Source organism: Schistocerca gregaria, chromosome 1 (assembly GCF_023897955.1).
Source record: "Schistocerca gregaria isolate iqSchGreg1 chromosome 1, iqSchGreg1.2, whole genome shotgun sequence".
NCBI lineage: Eukaryota > Metazoa > Arthropoda > Insecta > Orthoptera > Acrididae > Schistocerca > Schistocerca gregaria.
In genome coordinates, this window is record NC_064920.1 from 825,231,658 (window position 1) to 825,250,504 (window position 18,847).

Here is an 18,847-nt window from a genome sequence, read left to right on the forward strand (position 1 = left end):
GTGTGTTGTTCCATGCTTTGAATTGCTTGAAAAAACAATGACTGAAATGTGCACCTTTTACTTCATTATAAAGCTATGTTGAACTCAATAAAGGAATAAGCAGACTGAGCCACTGAGAAAGGGGAGACGTCGGCAGTGTGGTGGCGCGCCACGTAGGCGTTTCCTCGTGGATTACACCGGCTGCGCCACTGGGCACTGATTCAGAGTTTAACGCCCTATCGACCTCCAAGTAATTAAAAATCGAACATGTGGTCGGATTACACGACGATGGATTGGGTTATTGGCTGTAAGTGTTTTAAAGGAACCATTCCGCCATTCAAGTAAGTGACTTAGGGATGCCGCGAAATCTTGCATCTTGGAGGGTGGTCGGAAATTTGAACTTACTATTTCCGACTATGAGTCCATTACCTTAATCATAACGTCGCCTTACTCTGTAAGATACACTTTAATATGACTTTTGTTACTAAAATAAGTGAGATAAAGAAAATATTTTATTTTAATCCAGATTTTGGACTGTTACCAACTCTTGTCAACTCATATAGGTTTTCCTCGGTTTTCTCAAACATTTATTGTTGGATTCATTACCTTGACCGTTAATTTCTCCAGTCGCTGTACATTATAAGTAATGTGAAGTTATCTTATATAGAAACATCATTGTGGACATTAAATTACATCTCTGTCGGTACCTCGTATAGTGTGACAATCATAATGAAATTGTAAACACTTACTAGAAGTTCTGCTACTGTTATTTATTTGCTCACAAACCTGTTTTCGGTTTCTTAGGCCAGCATCGAGTGAAAACAAAAGGTCTCAACTTCGAATAAAATGGCTTGTGACTTACACAGATTTTACAGATTCGGAGTTTTTACAAGTAAAGGCACAGCATTAACAAATTACAAAGAAGAATTTAACAGAGAAGAAAATAACTAACATCGGATTCTGTGTCACATTTTCATAGATTTCGAATACTTTCAGTAGTATCATCTCTTGAAGGTATCTAGAAACTCACAGTATACATCACATGACTCTTTTCTGGTAAAACATACTTTTGTCAAAGTTAAACCTATTTTCCCTGGGATTCAGCAACTCACATATTCTGACAACCAAATTATAACAGCTCTGCCTGTCAGATCAACATATAATTTTCGCCAGTTCTTGCAGTCGACCCTACATAGCCCACTTTGTCTAAAAGGTTTGATTACATTTCAATATTTTGAATATTACCTTGGCGATGTTGTAATACGCACGACTGCAAGATTTTAACTTTTTTTGTAAGCCTATATGAAAGTCTGACAACGCTTGGAACAGAGCACCAGTTTTTGTCATTACCCACTGGTTTATGTTGCCCAGCGTACAGAAGTAGTAGGATTTCACTAAATTTGATTCTTTGAACATTATCAGTCAGGTCATAGCTATAGCCATTGCAGAGCACAATGAGTCTGATTGTTCACAATTGTTTCCTGAAGGCAGTTTTCATATAATGGAGCAGATACATGTGGCCATGCTCTTTGAAATGGAAAGCTACATGTTTGTGATTTTGTGAGTGCTGCTAGCGTGCAGCGAATATAATGTCGCTGTTTTTTTTATAAATACAAAAAAATAGAGTTTCTTTGTGTTGGTGTTTGTATTAAAGTCCGAGAAATTTATACAACAACCTCATAGCTCATTGTGCAATGACTGAATAATATTGGTATTTAATGTTCAAAGAATGTTTTTAATTGTCGAGTTGCACCTGCACACTAGCACAGCACACTATCCATATCTGAGACAGTATTTAATTTTGCATTTCATGGGTGCTTTATGTAAGGAAACTTGTTCGAAGTTACCTACGAAAAATTCCGACAGTGTGAGACTGAAAGGGAAAGTCATGGGTAGGTTATGAGACAATCTATAGAAGAGTTCTCAGACTGGAAAGAATTATGTTATACGCATTTTTGAATACCAAATATTAATCATCTAATTCTATGTGACTTCTGGTAGATATGTGAAAAAAAGTCGGCAGATATATTAACGCACTCATCAGCAGATAATTCATAAGTAAGCTAGTGCTCTTAGAAGTTCGGAACTGGATGACACATTATATCTTTAGCTTTATCCATTAGAGGTATGGAGTTTCTGACAACAAACGTGGGAGGGAAATCCAAGAAGAACCAATTCAGTACTTTTCTTTGTAGTGATGTGTTCTAGCTCCTTCACAAATAACAATGAGCACAGAATAATGACAGTACTGGGCGTGTTACAAATGTAAATGTAAAATTTCGTTCCCTAGAATTTTGTAAATCCCCTGATTTGCTTTCAGAGTAGAATAGTAAGTAAGTGTAGGTATAAAATTTTGTTAAGAACCAAAGGAGGCGGCTAAGTGGGGCGTGTCTGCCGACTACACAACGGCACCCTAATTCAATATCAACATGGGTGACCCGAAGTACAAATAAGCTGTGAACTGATTTCATCAGACTGTGAGAGAGGGAAGCCAAGAACAATCAAGTCATCACTTCAGCAACAGTACGGAACAGACAGAACGTGCTCCTGTATGTATTAAACCGGGGACCTAGAAACAGCGGAGAGGCTTCGTCCCACCGTAGCCCTCAGTGGTTCACAATCCCACAACAGACGAGTGTAACCCCAAATGTTTGCATGGTAGAATAGTTATGGTGAGTTATGGTGTATGCATACGTGGAAACGGTGTTTGTGCAGCAATCGCCGACACAGGTGGAATAAGGGGAACCAGCCCGCATTCACCGAGGTAGGTGGAAAACTGCCTGATAAACAATCCACAGGCTGGTAGGCACACCGGACCTCGACACTAATCCACCAGACGTATTCGTGCCTTCCCGCCCGGGAAGCACCGCGTTAGACCGCGCAGTTAGCCGCGCAGGCTACGTGCTACTTTAATGAGGCTAAATATAGTAACTTTACTTAAAGATGCCACAAGAACGCCTTTCAGGGGGCAAACTTCTCATAAAGGAACGCTCTGAAACCCTGAAGTTAAACACTAGATCAGCCAAGAGCACTGACAGGCTGAGGAAACGAGGGCACAATCGGTTACCGGTGTAAAATAGGGCGAGAGGGGTTGAGGGGAAGCACGTCATCTACTAATACAAAACCTGTGCCCTCCTCAAGCTCATTGTCAGAGTTGGGCCATTGCAACTGCGTTACGAATGCCGGTGGAAGACCAGTTCTGTTAAGATGCAGGATACTCTGGTGAATTCAAAAAGTGTCTACAAGCTTCCAGCAACTTGTCCACTGCTGAAAATCCACAGCAGCCCGACCGGGCAGAGGACTTGCAAACCGCATTTCGTCCGGTCACAATGTGAATGACTGACGATAGAGGCTGGGCCGGTCTTCTGTGGATGAAGAACGGATCCGTACGTCTGCAAGACGTTCGACTTAGGTGCTGGGGGCCTGTGTCGCCGGTACTGGGGCAGTACAAGTACCACCTTAGCGGCTGCATGCTTCGGCAACCATTGGGGCTGTCCTTCCTGTTGCTGCTAGGCCTTCTGCCTCCACGCCTTCTCGACAACCTACATCAGGGATGTGCAGATTTTTGAAGCCGAGAGCCAAAGCACAGCTTCACTGTTGGAGAGCGCTTGCGCTCTGACGAACGCCCACAGTGACGCCAGGCTGCTGAGACGCTCCTATGACGGGGCTGCGGCAAACACCTCAGGCAACGTCAGCACCTGAGCTCAGCAAGTTCCTCGCCGGACACTGAGGTGCTGTCCGCGCTTTCAAGCAGCGCGGACTCAGTACGGTCACCGCTGAATAGTGCTGGGATGAAGACAGATTGTAAAACTCTCGCCAATAAACGATTGTCAATTGAATGACGTTTCGTCAGTTGATGATGATCTATGAAGCTGAAGACCTGATTATGGATAAATAAAACTGCAGAATATCAGAAGTGCTTGCTTTCTTGTTCTCTTTAAAATCATTCAACCCATTCGTCGCTACTCTGCCCTTAATTTCGGCTTTCGAGCTTTGCATTCACTGAAAATCTTCTCAGGTATTTACAGCTGTCCGTTCTTTGGAATGTCAAATCTTTGACTACTGGTGGCATCTTTTCGTTCCCCATCTTATTGATGTCCAGGTGATTTCTCCTCCCGTCACTAATTTAGGGTTGTGCCTTTAATGCCATACCTTTGTATGTAGTATCCACGTAATGAGGTTTTATCTACTTTCAGTTATTAGCACACTGATATCTGCAAACGCAAGGGGGAATAGAATCACTATCAAATGTTTATTATTATTCATTGCAATTAATAATCAGCCGATAACGTAGCTATATGATCCGTGAATATGTGAGAACGTTACATTAAAAACTTACAGTATGGCAGTAGTCGTATGTCATAAAATTTATATAAATAAAAATCCAAGAAGAAGGGAGCCATAGACTTTAATATCCCCATGCAACTCACCCTCCCTCATCCCATGGGACTCTGAAGACAGCTTTTGGATTTAATTGAGGATATTGACGCGAAGAGTGATAGTCAGGAACTGTACGCTACCAACTCACTTCACTTTACCGGCCAAATATTGATGAATAAGTTCTTTTCCTTCACCTAGAGACGAACCAGTAATTCTCAGCGCAACCTTGGGACCACGACATACGCCCACAGTGACGCCAGACTGCTCAGACGCACGGATGCTGCATCCTCCTATGACGGGAGATGGAAGCATGTGTTCGTTTGCGCAGGCAGGACCTGTGAGAGGTGAGCTCAGACAAGAAATTAATGAAAAACTTTCATGGAAAATCTGTCCAGTGTACGCAGACCTAGTTGTTTTCTCAATTTCGTTCTTACCACCAGCCATCACTATTAAGTAATTCCTGTAATCATTGTCATCTACATCATAGTTGTGGTACTTATGTTTTAGTGCGTGGCTGAAAAGCTTCCCCCTCTCCCTCTCCCTCACCCTCCCGCCTCCATTTGATCCGTTATGAAGCTGCGAGGGGGGCATAATGATCCTCAGTAGGGGATACTTGAGAGGGGGCTTTCCAATTCTGTGGTTACCTTAAAACCAATGGAAATACTCTGTAAAACTTTGTTCGCAAGCGGAGGATTGTAGGTATTTTTAATATGTATCTGCTTTTCTCCAATTCATTCAACTTTTTCTCCAGATTCGTTTAATTCTGGTGCCACCCATTTCTGTGAGGAGTCATTATTCGCATAATGAAGACGTAACGAGGAATATAATGTACACAGCGTCAACTAGACTAACATTTCTGAAATATCATGTATTCATGTAGTAGTAGAATTTACAGTTAACGTACTTCATCTACTATAATCATAACTTACTAATTTTAGTAAGTTTACATTACCATAGATGAAGTACATTAACTGTAAATATTAATAATAACAACAAAAACAATAATAGACACAATTATGGATACATCATATTGCAGAAATGTCAGTCTAGTTAGCACCATGTACAGTACATTCCTCGTTACGTCTTTTACATTTAGTTGTGTCTGGTTAGATGGAACAGATCGAGGTAAGGATTTGGATAATGTCCTCACAATGGCTTTGGTTACTGTACTACTGCCCTGCCGATGTACCGAAAATTATGTCGAACGTTCGAGTATCAGGTGTACAAATTGTTTCATTCCGCTGTGTTTTAATCATTTCACTGAAACTCCACATTTGTACTTCGAAGACGAATAAGGGAAGAACGTACGACACAAAGCAACTACTGTTTTGCAAAACATGGCTTTGTAACTTCTCCATGCGGTAACAGGTATTGTCTTAAGCAAACGTTTAGCTTTTCGTTTCACAATATCTAACATATGAGTTTTGGGAATTTGCTGCACATAACTCCTTTAACAAGGATTTTTTTCGGGAACTCGTGCATCTAAAATCCATTCGTTATCCTTCAAACTTGTAAATACAGAACATCATATTTTAAAATAATTTTTATTCGATTATAGCCGTTCGATGTGGGGAACTCCACTAGTAAGGAACGTATGAAACATGCAGTAATAAAACATCGTAACTTGATAGCTATTTAGTATTAGAAACATCCGTTACACAATAAAGCTTAACTGCATTGTACACTGACTTTTCGTTACATCTTTAACGTTTCTGAATCTTCTGGCTACCTTATTAAGCGTCCTTGTCTACACATACAAAAAAAATTACTTACGTCGTATCAGCTGTCTCCTCCCAGAAGAGACATAATGAAAACAATTTCAGATTATAATGAGCCTACAAGATAACGACTTAAGCAACATTTATATCTCGCTACTGAGAATTATGTGTAAAAATACATAAAACATGCAAGCATAATATTGCGAAAACCTGCGGGATTCAAAGATTTCTCTCTTTGAACACAATAATAAATGCGTCGATAAACGCGCTCCAGTGAAGATAATGATGTTAGTTACTCACACCACAAGAAATAAAAATGTCACAGGAAATGGTTGCACGATATAGGTCAGAACATTCCGTAACCAGTTAGCACAGTTCAGTAGGAGCAAGCTTGAAATGCTGACCAGCCGTGCACATTCGGTATACCGCGACGTCTGTAACACCCTGAGGTGAATGACCGAGCCGAGCTGGGTAGTCGCACGGTCTATGGGCGCCTTGCCGTGGTCCGCGCAGCTTCCCCCGTCGGAGGTTTGAGTCCTCCCTCGGGCATGGGTGTGTGTGTTGTGCTTAGCGTAAGTTAGTTTAAGTTAGATTGAGTAGCGTGTAAGCCTAAGGATCGATGACCTCAGCAGTTGGTTCCATAGGAACTTAACACAAACTTCTAAATTGAATGACCAAACGGCTCTTCGACAAACCCATGGCAGCCATCCTTTCGGTCCTGAGGGAGCAATGTCGGTGCTTCACCTTTAATAACATTGACAGGATGTGAAGCTCTATCGTTTCTTGCAAACTACAGACATTGCGCGACTGCTTTCTGTCTCATTGCGTAAGAGTTGTGCACATAAGCTGATACTTAAATTTATATATCCTGTGTATAACTTGGAAACATCATATTACTCAGTAAGATGAAAGCGCAGCCATCTGTCAGGTTTTTATACTAGACTTACCAGTGTCGTACGGCAGGCCGAGGCTTTCTGCTATGTGCCAACCATGCTTCTGGAAGTTGGACTCAAAACCTGCGACAAAGTAAAACAGGCGAAGATAGTCATGCTCACTCTTTGTGTTAATAGTAGTTAGATTATTGGTTTTTTAAGTTATCAGTGTTTAGGCTGGTACGCTGTGTTTCCTACCTTGGGTTGACCTCTTCATCACTACATCACATCTACAACACTCTATAATCTAAATTCTTCATTTGTGTGGCCATAGTGACCGTAGTTGCTTTACAATTCTTGAGGGTATTTTTGTTCTGTCGTAAAATGAGTGCCTTTCTTACCAGACGCGTTTCGCTTGATTGCGGTAAAGCATTACCAGTGGTCTGTAATTAAATTATTTACATTTTGATTTGCAACAAAAATACACTTAAGAGTTGTAAAGCAACTACAGACACAATGGCCACACAACGAAGTGTTTTTCGATCTAAAGGCAAATAAAAATGTAAATAACTTAACTACAGAGCACTGATGATGCTTTACCTCAATAAAGGGAAACGCGCCCGATGAAACAAATCACGCATTTTTGTAGTTGTAACGACAGAATAAAAATACCCTCAAGCTCTGTAATCTCTTCTAGTGTCTCAGATTACTTGCGGTATTTATCTCTTGCACTGCTCCTCCCAGTGCAGTTTAATATTCTTGGATGTCTCACTAACCTTTCCCTTGTTCCGGTAGGTGTTCTGGATCTACTTCTATTCTCCCCCACATATTCCCTTTAGCAGGTTGTCTATCCACTAAATTTTTTAACGCTCTTTGACAGCATCACACTTCAAATGCTTCCAGTTCCTCATTCTCTTGACTACCAGGATCAGCTTCCACACGACGCTGTGCTCAGAACTTACACTTACAGAAACTTCGTCAATCACACATCAATCTATGATATCATTAGTGCTCTTTAACTCAAGAAAGCTCTCCTCCTCTGCACCATTTGACTACTTATACCTTCGTTGATGCTGCTCTTCTGTGTAATCTCGATTCGTAGACTGGAGGATACTTACACAATTGAGACGTTATCAGTTCCGATGTTAAGCGAGTTATTATGCTCCTTTCTCCTAGTCTTCATCACTTTCGCCTTTTTTCTGTCTATCCTTAAGCGACATACCGCATAAAGTATGCTATCCATTCCTTTCAACAGGTGTTCTACTAAGTCTTCCTTACACGTGCTATGTCGTCTGAGAACCTTAGCGTTGTTACCTATTCCCCTAGAACTTTCAATTTGCGTTATGAAACGCTTCCTGACTTCGTTTGTTTCTTTTTCGGCGCCCAGTGTAAACAACTGTGGTGATAAACTGTAATCCTGGCTTGCACACTTCTTAAGGTGAACCAGTCTCTTTTGACCTTCTATAATTACACCTATGTGTTTTGTATACGTTGTGTATTATTCGTCTGTCTCCACACTTTAGCCGCAATCTTCTAAGGACGGTGAATACCTTATTTCACCATACATTAACGAAAGCTTCCTCCACATCAACAAATGCTAGGAGAGTATCCCTATCTTGTCCGCCTTCCCTAGCCGCGTGGTCAGTCAGTCTGCATGTCGTAACAGTTGTGTGCAGACCAGCCACGTCTCGTTGCTGTCTGCTGTCAACAACACTGCGTTGGGTGAGTTAGGCGCCTTGCTGTTGTAGACAGCAAGTACTCAATTTAAGGAAATTTGCTGTATAATGCTATAATGTCACTACCAACACGAATACATATATTGAAAGAAAAGTTAGACTATAACTATATTCGACCGAATCCTAGCCCCAAGAACCGATAAAAATCACTTTTGAATACATAGTACGCATCCATGATTCACCACAACCTGAGCCAGCAATCAAAACCTGCCACAAGACAATCTGAAAACATAACCGAAAGATCGGCTCCAAAAACGAAGGGGAATTAGAAGCACATAGCCAACCAAGGCACTAAACATATAGGTGAACTACTATGTAAGCAAGCTAAAAGACTACGAAATGCATTCGCAAATTGCACATACAATTTTACAACGGCTACACCAACTGCTAACATATGAAAATTTGTGCTGGACCAGGACTCTAGTAAATCGTATAGCCGTTGTATAAAGGTAGTCGCAATATGTGGATGCAAAATTGGTCGAACTCTACCGACACTGTAAATTCAGACACTGCACTAATGTAAAGCTAAAAGAGTCGGAAACAAACAAATGGAGCAAACCTCTGGAAAGACAACATGACAACAGGTGTGCTAAACGTAATTCAGAGCAAAGAAACACTTTCCTCCTTAAGTGCAACTGTCAGGATGATTGCAGGGAGGAAAAACTTCGGATCTGACCATTAAGAGAATAATTCCACAGGCCAACGATGGAAAAACTTTTTTGCTGATAATACCTTATTCTTATGTTTTTAGGGTCGGAAATCCAAATATGATACTTAAAAATCTGTATCACCCACCATTTCTTCACATTTTACAGTTAAAGTTATTAAATTAAGCGATTTTTTAAAGAATTTAACAGCTTTTTATCTAGTTAAAATAATCTAAAAAAAGGAGGTGTAATGAATGTATATGACGTTGGTAGCACTGCTGAAAAACATTTTCTGGCAAAAAAAAGAGGTCTGTAACACCGAAAATGCAGGATACAAGGCACCTGCTACCGATATATACATTTCTTTTTAATTGTATGTAAATATTTGTAATTAAAATGTTTTCTTTTAATAAGTAAGGACATTGCTTCACTGTATGTCTACATTTAGGTAAAAGTCTGTTGACTTTTCATTTTATTTATCTGTGTTTTACTAAGAAACTTACAAGCACTGGGAAAAAGCAGAAGGAATTGTTATTTGCATCGACTAGCAACGATAATGGCAGTGCTTGTGCGTTGTAAGGTCTTTGGGTAGGAGGTTGTTGCGCAGAGCGCGCGGAGAGAGCGGGTATTCTGGTATTTAATTCTGTTCAGGTCAGTAAAAAAGAAAGGGCTCTGTTGTTCAGACAATAATATGAAATCCAATTTGAAAACTAAGTAGGTGCAAAGTAAAAAGTGCTTGCCTTTCTCTAAATTTCTTTGATGACATTATGCTGAGATCTCTGAAAGTCACTTAAAATTAGTGTTAAAAAAACGTGACATCCTTCAGTTGCCACGTCAGTGTTTAATAATAAATGTTTTTCTTTCCCATCATCTTGTACAGGATTTTTGATGTAAATCACCCTTTTGTGCTAGCGACCGTAATTATTTCCTTTTCGTTCATTAGTGTAACTTTTGGATTCATGATCAGTGGTACCCCTTTTCCGTCCAGTGTTGTTCGTGAGTGAATGCACAAAATAACTTTGATTTTTTCAAATTGTAGCCCTGTTCAATTTACTAAAAATAAGAAAAGTAATTAGACTTTTCTATCAGTAAGATCGGTTGTACACTTAACCTTTAGTTATTGGTATTAATTCTTCGGGAAAGATAGCCTTATGCAATTAGAAAAATTCCATTAGGTATACATGCGATCCACGGTCATAATTTATATCGCAATCAGTATAGATCGATTAGTAAGGGGGAGGTTACAGGTCGATTCTATTTTTGTGTCAACACACGGTGTTTTGTTTACTGTCAACCTAACCTCACTTTCCCATTTCCTGTACATGTGCTCAGTACAATATCTAATGTTTGTTGTAAAAACTCAGCTGAAAGTTTTTGTTACATTTGCAGTGAATTTGTGATTAAAAAACACCAAAGAAACATTACAGACTTTTTGAAAAATGTGTATCTATCATACGGTGGATCTAAACTTGGTGATCAAAATAAATCTTGCGCGACGTATATGATATGTTATGTGTGTGTTGAAGATCTGAGAAAATGGTCCAAGGAGGAGAAAAAACCTTTAGATTTGCTGTTCCTATGATGTGGAGGGAACCAAAAAATTATTCTGATGATTCCTACTTTAGCAGTGTTGATATTACTGACCATAATTCGAAAAACAAGAAGGTAATAAGCTACCATAACCTTAGGTCCGCCATCCGACCAGTTGGGCATGGTGCGGATTTGCCGGTTCCTGAACCACCAGATGATTTACATTCTATTCCAGCAGAAGCATTTTCTGATGTACAATGTGATTTAGATGAACCAGATGATGATGAATTACATTATGATAAAGAAAGTCTAGACCCCCAAACTGTTTACTCAGACCGAGCTTAAAGATTTGGTTAGGGGTCTGGGTTTAACGAAAGAAAAAGCTGAATGGCTTGGCTCTATATTAAAAGAAAAGAAATTGTTGGAAGTTGGAACCAACAGATACATGTATAGAAAGAGGGAGCAGCAATTTTCCACTTTTTTTCAACAAGAAGGTGATTTAGTGAACTGCTGATGAATGAGTTTGGTACTGAATACAAAAAGGAAGACTAGTTTAAAGCTGTATTATTACACAAGGGTAACATATATGCATCTATACCTGTTGGACATTCTGTACATATGAAAGAAAGCTATGAAAACCTAGAAGTAGTGCTAAAGAAAATAGCCTATTCTGCTCATGGGTGGATGATAGTGGCGGTCTAAAAGTAACATGCATGCTTCTTGGTCAGCAAGGTGTCTTTACAAATTTCCATGTTTCTTGTGTGAGTGCGACAGTGGGGCTGGGGATCAACACTGGCGCAGAAAGAAGTGGCCTATGAGGGACCCTTTAAGACCTGGTGAGAAGAACATTCTAGGCAAAAACCTTTCAGATCCAAAAAAACGTACTCCTGTCTCCTGTACGTATAAAGTTGGGCCTAATGAAACAGTTTGTAAAGGCTTTGCCTAAAAATGGACCATGTTTTAAGTATCTCTGCCAAAAGTTTCCACACCTTTCAGTAGATAACTAAAAGAAGTCGTCTTTGTCGGACCTGACATTAGAAAATTGATGTTTGATGTTAACTTTGTATCCACAATTAACTTAAATGAGAAAGAAGCATGGGTATCATTCAAGCAAGTCGTTACAAACTTCTTAGGACATGAAAAAGACCAAAAATATGTTTCTATTATAGCTACAATGTTAAAGAAGTTTAAAACTTAAGGATGTTCAATGAGCCTGATAGTTCACTTTCTGAACAGTCACCTTAATTACTTCCTGGATAACAAAGGAGATGTTAGTGAGGAACAAGGAAAGCGTTTTCACCAATACATTAAAGTGATGGAAAAAAGCTACCAAGGCCGCTGGAACAACAACATGATGGGGGACTACAGTTGGTAACTTCACCGAGAAGTTCAGCAAGCGACTTATCATAGAAAAATCTACACAAGAAGGCTTCAAAGAAAAAAGAGAAATAAAATATAAACCAATTCCAGGTGACAAGCGAAACCCCTATTAACATATATCATTGTTTTAAGTACTTTATTGTAAATACAAACCATCCTTACGTAGTAACAAAATGTTTCATTAATTTCTCCATTTACCGTATAGCATAGGATTTTTATACTATGTAATAAAAAGCATATTGCTGGAAAACTATGGGTGATACAAAAAAAGGCTACTTTTGGAGTCATCACACAAAAATCTATAAAAATCAGGTATCAAAATAAAGTTTCTCAAAAAAAAATTGCTGGCCTGTGTTCTTGGAACAGAACGGAAATAACAAAGAAAAAGTCTAAAGCAACGTGCAGAGGGGAGTGTGCAGATGAAACTGAGGAAACCGTCTAGGATACAGATGTGATGGAGATACCTGAAGCAATAAAAGAAGCATTACTCTGCCAACGAGTACACGAGATGCTGAGAGAGGACAACACTTCACTTCACATGGAACAGAAATCAGAAAGTGGAGCACCAAACCGTGTCTACAACGGCGAGTGTCAACTCCACCCAGAGAAACAGTACATGCACTCACTACAAGCGAATAGCGCTGAGACACTAAATATCATTAAACTACATTCAGCTCTACAGTTAAATAATCTGCAAGATTTCTTATCCTCCGCAGAAATATACATAGGGTTGCTGCAGAAAAAAACTTATATCCAATTAGAAAACTAAGGGACTGTAATGCCATAACTAACCGAGGAAACAGAACGCACATGGCCACCCTCAAAAGAGGGGGAATACCATTTTTTTTAAAAAAAGCGGAACAGCTCCCAGACAGTAGAAGAATCGACGGTACCTTCAACAAAAGCAAAATCAACAATATCTATGCACAGTCCAGAAGTAATAATAAGCACAAGAAAGTAGAGTTCTTTAAAGGTGAAACAGTCCCTTCTTTCGGAAAATCCTATGGAAACACCATCTTCGCAGGAGATTTTTAACTGTGTGGAAATTATTCAGATAGTTAAAGGAGACGAAAATTAAATTGAGACGGGGAACTGGAATTCGGTAGCAGGAAAAGGAAGAGAAGGAAAAATAGTAGGTGAACATGGACTAGGGAAAAGGAATGAAATAGGAAGCCACCTGGTAGGATTTTGCACAGAGCATAATTTAATCATCGCTAACGCTTGGTTTAAGATTCATAAATTAATGTTGTACACGTGGAAGAGACATGGAGACATCGTAAATTTTCAGATTCATTATACAATGGTCATACAGAGATTTAGGAACCCGATTTTAAGCTGGAAGGCATATCCAGGAGCAGATGTGGACTCTGGCCACAATTTATTGGTTATGAACAGTAGATTAAAACTGAAAAAATTGCAAAAAGGAAGGAAAGTAAGGAGATGGGACCTAGATAAGTTGAATGAACCGGTGGTTGCTGAGAGTTTCAATGGGAGCATAGGCAATAGTTGACTAGAAAAGGAAAACGTACAGTAGAAGATGAATGCGTAGCTTTAAGTGATAAAATAGTGAAGGCAACAGAGGGTTAAATACATGGAAAGACAAGGCCTATTAGAAATCTTTGGGAAACACGAGAAATAATTAATTTCATTGATGAGAAGAGAAATTTCAAAAAATGTTGCAACTGAAGCAGGCGAAAGCGAATACAGACGTTTAAAAAATGAGATTGAGGGGAAGTGAAAAATGGCCAAACAAGAGTGGACAGAGGCCAAATGGAAGGATTTAGAAGCAGCTATATGAATAGCAAGAGCTCAGATGGAAAGCCAGTCCTCAGCAAAGAAGGGAAACTGAAAGATGGAAGGAGTATATAGAGGGGTCGATACATGCGAGATGAACTTGATGGCAATATTACAGAAAAGGAAGTGGACGTAGATGAAAATGAGATGGGAGACATCGTACTATGAGAAGAATTTGACAGAGCTCTGAAAGATCTACGGTAAGTCGAAACAATGCCCGAGTGGTAGAGAATACTCCGTCAGAATTGCTGATAGCCTTGGGAAAGCCAACCATGACAAAATTCTTCCATCTGGTGTGCAAACTGTATGAGACAGGCAGAATACCCTTAGACTTCAAGAAGAATGTAGTCCAATTCCACAGAAAGCAATTGCTGGCAGGTGCGAAAATTACTGAACTATCAGTTCAATAAGACACGGTTGCTAAATACTAACACGAATTCTTTACAGGAGAATGTAAAAATAGTTAGAAGCCAGCCTCGGGGAAGATCAGTTTGGATTCCGGAGAAATGTAGGAACACACGAGGCAGTACTGAACATACGATTTATCTTAGAAGGTATATTAAGGAATGGCAGACCTACGTTTTAGCAGATTCAGAGTTTTAATTTTGATAATGTTGACTGAAAATTTCAAGATAGATGGGGTAAAATACAATGAGCGAAATGCTGTTTAGAAACTGCGCAGGAAAAAGACGGCAGTTACGAGAGTAGAGGGGCCTAAAAGGGAAGCAACGGTTGAGAAGTGTGTGAGACAGGGTTGTAGCCTATCCCCAATGTTATTCAATCAGTATACTGAACACGCCCTAAAGGAAGTCAAGGAAAAATTTGGAGCAAGAATTAAAGTTCAAGGAGAAGAAACAAAAACTTGGAGGTTTTCCGATGACAGTGTAATTATGTCAGAGGCAGCAAAAGACTTGGAAGAGCAGTTGAACGAATAGATAGTGTCTTGAGAGGTGAATGTAAGATGAACATCAAAAAAAGGCAAAATAAGGGTAATGGTATGTAGGCTAATTAAGTCAGGTGATGCTAAAGTAATTAGCTTAGGAAATGAAACACTTAAAGTAGTAGATGAGTTTTGCTATTTGGGCAGCAAAATAATGAAGGCCGAAGTAGAAAGGATATAAAATGTGGACTGGCAATGGCAGGAAAGGCGTTTCTGAAGAAAAGATATTTGTTAACATTGAATATAGATTTAAGTGTAAGGACGTCTCTTCTGAAGATTTTTGTCTGGAGTGTAGCCATGTGTGGAAATGAAACATGGAGGATAAACAGTTTAGACAAAAGGAGAATATAAGCTTTTGAAACGTGGTGTTTGAGAAGAATATAGAAGGTTAGGTGAGTCGACCACGTAACTAATGAGGAGGTACTGAACAGAATTGGGGAGACATTAAATTAGTGTCACAACTTGATCAAATGAAGGGATCGGCTGCTAGGACACATTCTGAAGCATCAGTGGATCATCTGTTTAGTATTGAAGGAAGTGTGTCAGGGAGCGGGGAGGGGTAAGAATCGTAGAGGTTGCAAGAGTTATTTAGAGATGAAGTAGAGGCTCGCACGGGATAGAACGGCACGTAGAGTTGCATCAAATCAGTCTGAAGACGACAGTAACAGTAACTCAGTTTTAAGGACCAAGCCTTAAAAAATGCGCAGAATTCAATAAAAAATTATCCTTGCAGGAAGGTTTAACCGGATCTTCAGTCTTAAGGACCAAACAACTAAAGTTAACAAATCGACGTTATTAGACGATCTAATCCTTGCACTACAGTTGATTGATACTTGGGAATTGAAGCATGACACACAACCTGGATTATCATGTCGCATTCAAGAGATAAAAGTATGTGGCGTAGAAAGACAATGGAATTCTGTTATAGCTGCCTCAGAGATCTGCACCTTTCAGAAGAACAAGTAATAGGAAATTATGCGAAGATAAAACAAATTATAGCAAAACTAATATCACTGAAGAGGCAACAAACAAAAGGCAAGAAACAAAAGGCAGCAAAATAAGATCTAGACCGCAGACAAGATAGATGAAGATTATATGCTGATATACCATCTGTTATGACAGTTTCACTGAACTTAAACCAAACGATGGGAAAATTCTCACGATGCAAACCGAAATTATGACGGCCATATTCAACCAAGTCATAGCACTAAAGACCAACAATTCTCCAATGAAGATGCTCAATACATGCTATCAAGCAATGAATGAAGAGAATTCGGTGCCGAGGAAATAGAAAACTTCACTATGGAAATTTATGAGGACTGGGACTGCTGTGCAGTTGTAACGAGATAATAAATCTAAACAGTGGGATTCCAATTGTGCTCCTAGAGGAAATGATAGTCTCAGTACCGAAAAAGAGAGGAAAAAACTGTTGGGAATCTAAAGGCAATGAGCCTCTTGAATGGCGACTACAAAATTATGGTGCAGCTATTAGTGAAAAGACAAAACTGCGATGGACACAACAGCCTGGGCAGTAACAAATGAGCTTCAGAAGAGACAAGAAAATCCTTCATTTTTTTGAATACATAACCTTTTCAAATAAAGTGCGCAATAGTCTTCCTAGAGTTAGAGAAACCGTTTTATGGAGCAATTTTTGCTTACCACCATCTTCGCAGGATGGGTCTCCTGTGCCAATTAACCAGTATCATACAAAATATCTTATGCAGTGGTGTAGCCAAATAATATAGTCAATGGACAACTAACACAGAGATAAAGAGAAACGACTCCATGCGACAGGGATGCTTGATCACCACGGCGCTTGTCGCCATTGCTGTCAAATCTTTGCTGCCATTCTAGCAGAAAAATTACAAGGACTGTTTATGAAATGGAAAAATTGTGTGCAATGCGATGCAGACTATATAGGCTTCTTGATCCGGTGTGAAGAAGTACACACAGCTCTGGAGATTATATCCAAGTATAAATTACTGCCTGAAGCCAAAATAATTAAAAAGAAGTCATACACAATGAACACGGGAAAAGGCATCTAAATACATAATGATGATCAGCTAATGAAATGTCGAAATGAAGAGCGGGTGTATCTAAATTCTGGAGTATCATCCAACACGCCATTTCTGCGAATTATCAGTGGGTTTTCTTTATTGAAATATGTGAAATGCGAACATTTTCCCAAAAGGAAAACGGATTTCACAAAAGAAAACCAACTGATGATGGCACAGAGGTGATGAAACATGTTTCGGTCACATGAAGAAACTATGTTTTACTCAAAAGGCGGACTTTATATCCAGTAGTTGTATCTTTTCAGATTGGTCATAATTAATCTTAATGTTGGTGTATGTCGCGAGATGTATTGCACGCAAATTTTGGTTCACAGTTATTAAATGCTCTGCGAAATTTGAATGTGTGATGTCACTCTTCAGAGCTCCCTTGTTAGGAAATTCTTGTGTTCTTAGTTCGAATGCTGACTATTTCTGTTCCTTACGTAGGTCTCTGTGTAGGATTTGGGTGGGTGGGGGTAATCATGCGTTTAAGTGTGTGTGTGGGGGGGGGGGGGGTGTATTTTATTTCTCTTCTGTGTCCTGCGTCAGTTCTATTAAGGCAACGAAGAGTGTGTTGTTGCAAAGCGTTGTGCTTTCATTTATTATGTTCTTCGTTTTACTATAGTCTAAAGTATGCAATAATTTATTTCTAAAGTTAATTTCTGGTGTAAATTGTTGTTGTGTTTTAGCAGTTTCGATATTTGTAGGATTGTGGATTTCATTTAATAAGCCTTCTGCGAACGCGGAATTCTGCTTTTACTGTTTAGAGATCTCATGTGTTCTGAGTATTTTCTTCAAAAGTTTCTGCAAGTTTGCCCTGTGTACTGGGTTTGACAGGGGTTACATGTGAGTTGGTATATTCTTGCATTGCTGAAATTGTCTGGAGTTCCTTTGTCTGATCTTAGTCTTTTTTGTAATGCGTCGATTGCTCTCAATGCTACAAGGATCCCTTGCTTCTTCATTACATTTCCGGTTCTATACATTACTTTATTATTATTTATTATGTCCGCCCCAGGTAGGTGTGTGATGCGGGGTCGGTAGCTCAGTGTGTTCGGTCAAAGGGCTGCTTGCCCTCTTTAATAAAAAAAAACTGAGTAAACGAATCAACAATCAACTTGAACGTATGTCTTGTGACGTGTGCCCATACCAAATGCAACGAACAATACCGAATAAAAGGCAAAAAAAAGTGGTCAGCGTGAAAGAATGTCAATCCAAAGGGCCCGGGTTCGATTCCCGGCTGGCTCGGGGATTTTCTTGGCAAAGGGACTGGGTGTTGTGCTGTCCTAATCATGATCATTTCATCCCCATCGACGCACAAGTCGGCAAAGTGGCGTGAAATCGAAAGACTTGTACCCGGCGAATGGTCTACTCGATGGGAGGCCCTACTCACATGATATTTCCATTGTTTATTACGTACATTATGTTAGTGCGTAACATTTGTTTTTTTCTGACCAAATGTGGTCTGTTGTGTTGCCTGTGTTCTGCCTCTTTGGATGTGCACTTGTGTGGCACTTCCATTACCTTTCATGTTTATTTTGTTGTTGAGATGGTTTACGGTGTCTGTTTTGTACTCATTTTCAACAGCAATTTGTTAGCTTATTTTTAGTTCATGTGTGTACTTAGGGGCTTGAAAGGTGTTATTTTCAGCCTCTGGAGCATGAGTGTAAAACTTTAATATTTATGACTTGTTGGGTGGTTGGATATGTTATGGATGTATGTTTTGTACTGATGTGGAATACGTCTTAATTGTTGCTTCTTGTCGCTGTGGGGTGCAGGAAACTTTGTGGGAATACTATGTTCATGTAACTGTGTGTGTG

The 18,847-nt window shown here is 39.6% G+C and overlaps 1 protein-coding gene across 1 annotated transcript in view; it reads right to left on the reverse strand.

Annotated features, from left to right (window-relative positions):
• The window catches only part of LOC126271634 (hatching enzyme 1.2-like), a 126,000-nt gene that overhangs the window by 45,046 nt on the left and 62,107 nt on the right, over positions 1-18,847 (reverse strand). The window contains exon 8 of the mRNA XM_049974168.1: positions 7,025-7,093. Coding sequence (XP_049830125.1) covers positions 7,025-7,093 — 69 coding nt within the window. The remainder of the gene's footprint in view (positions 1-7,024; positions 7,094-18,847) is intronic.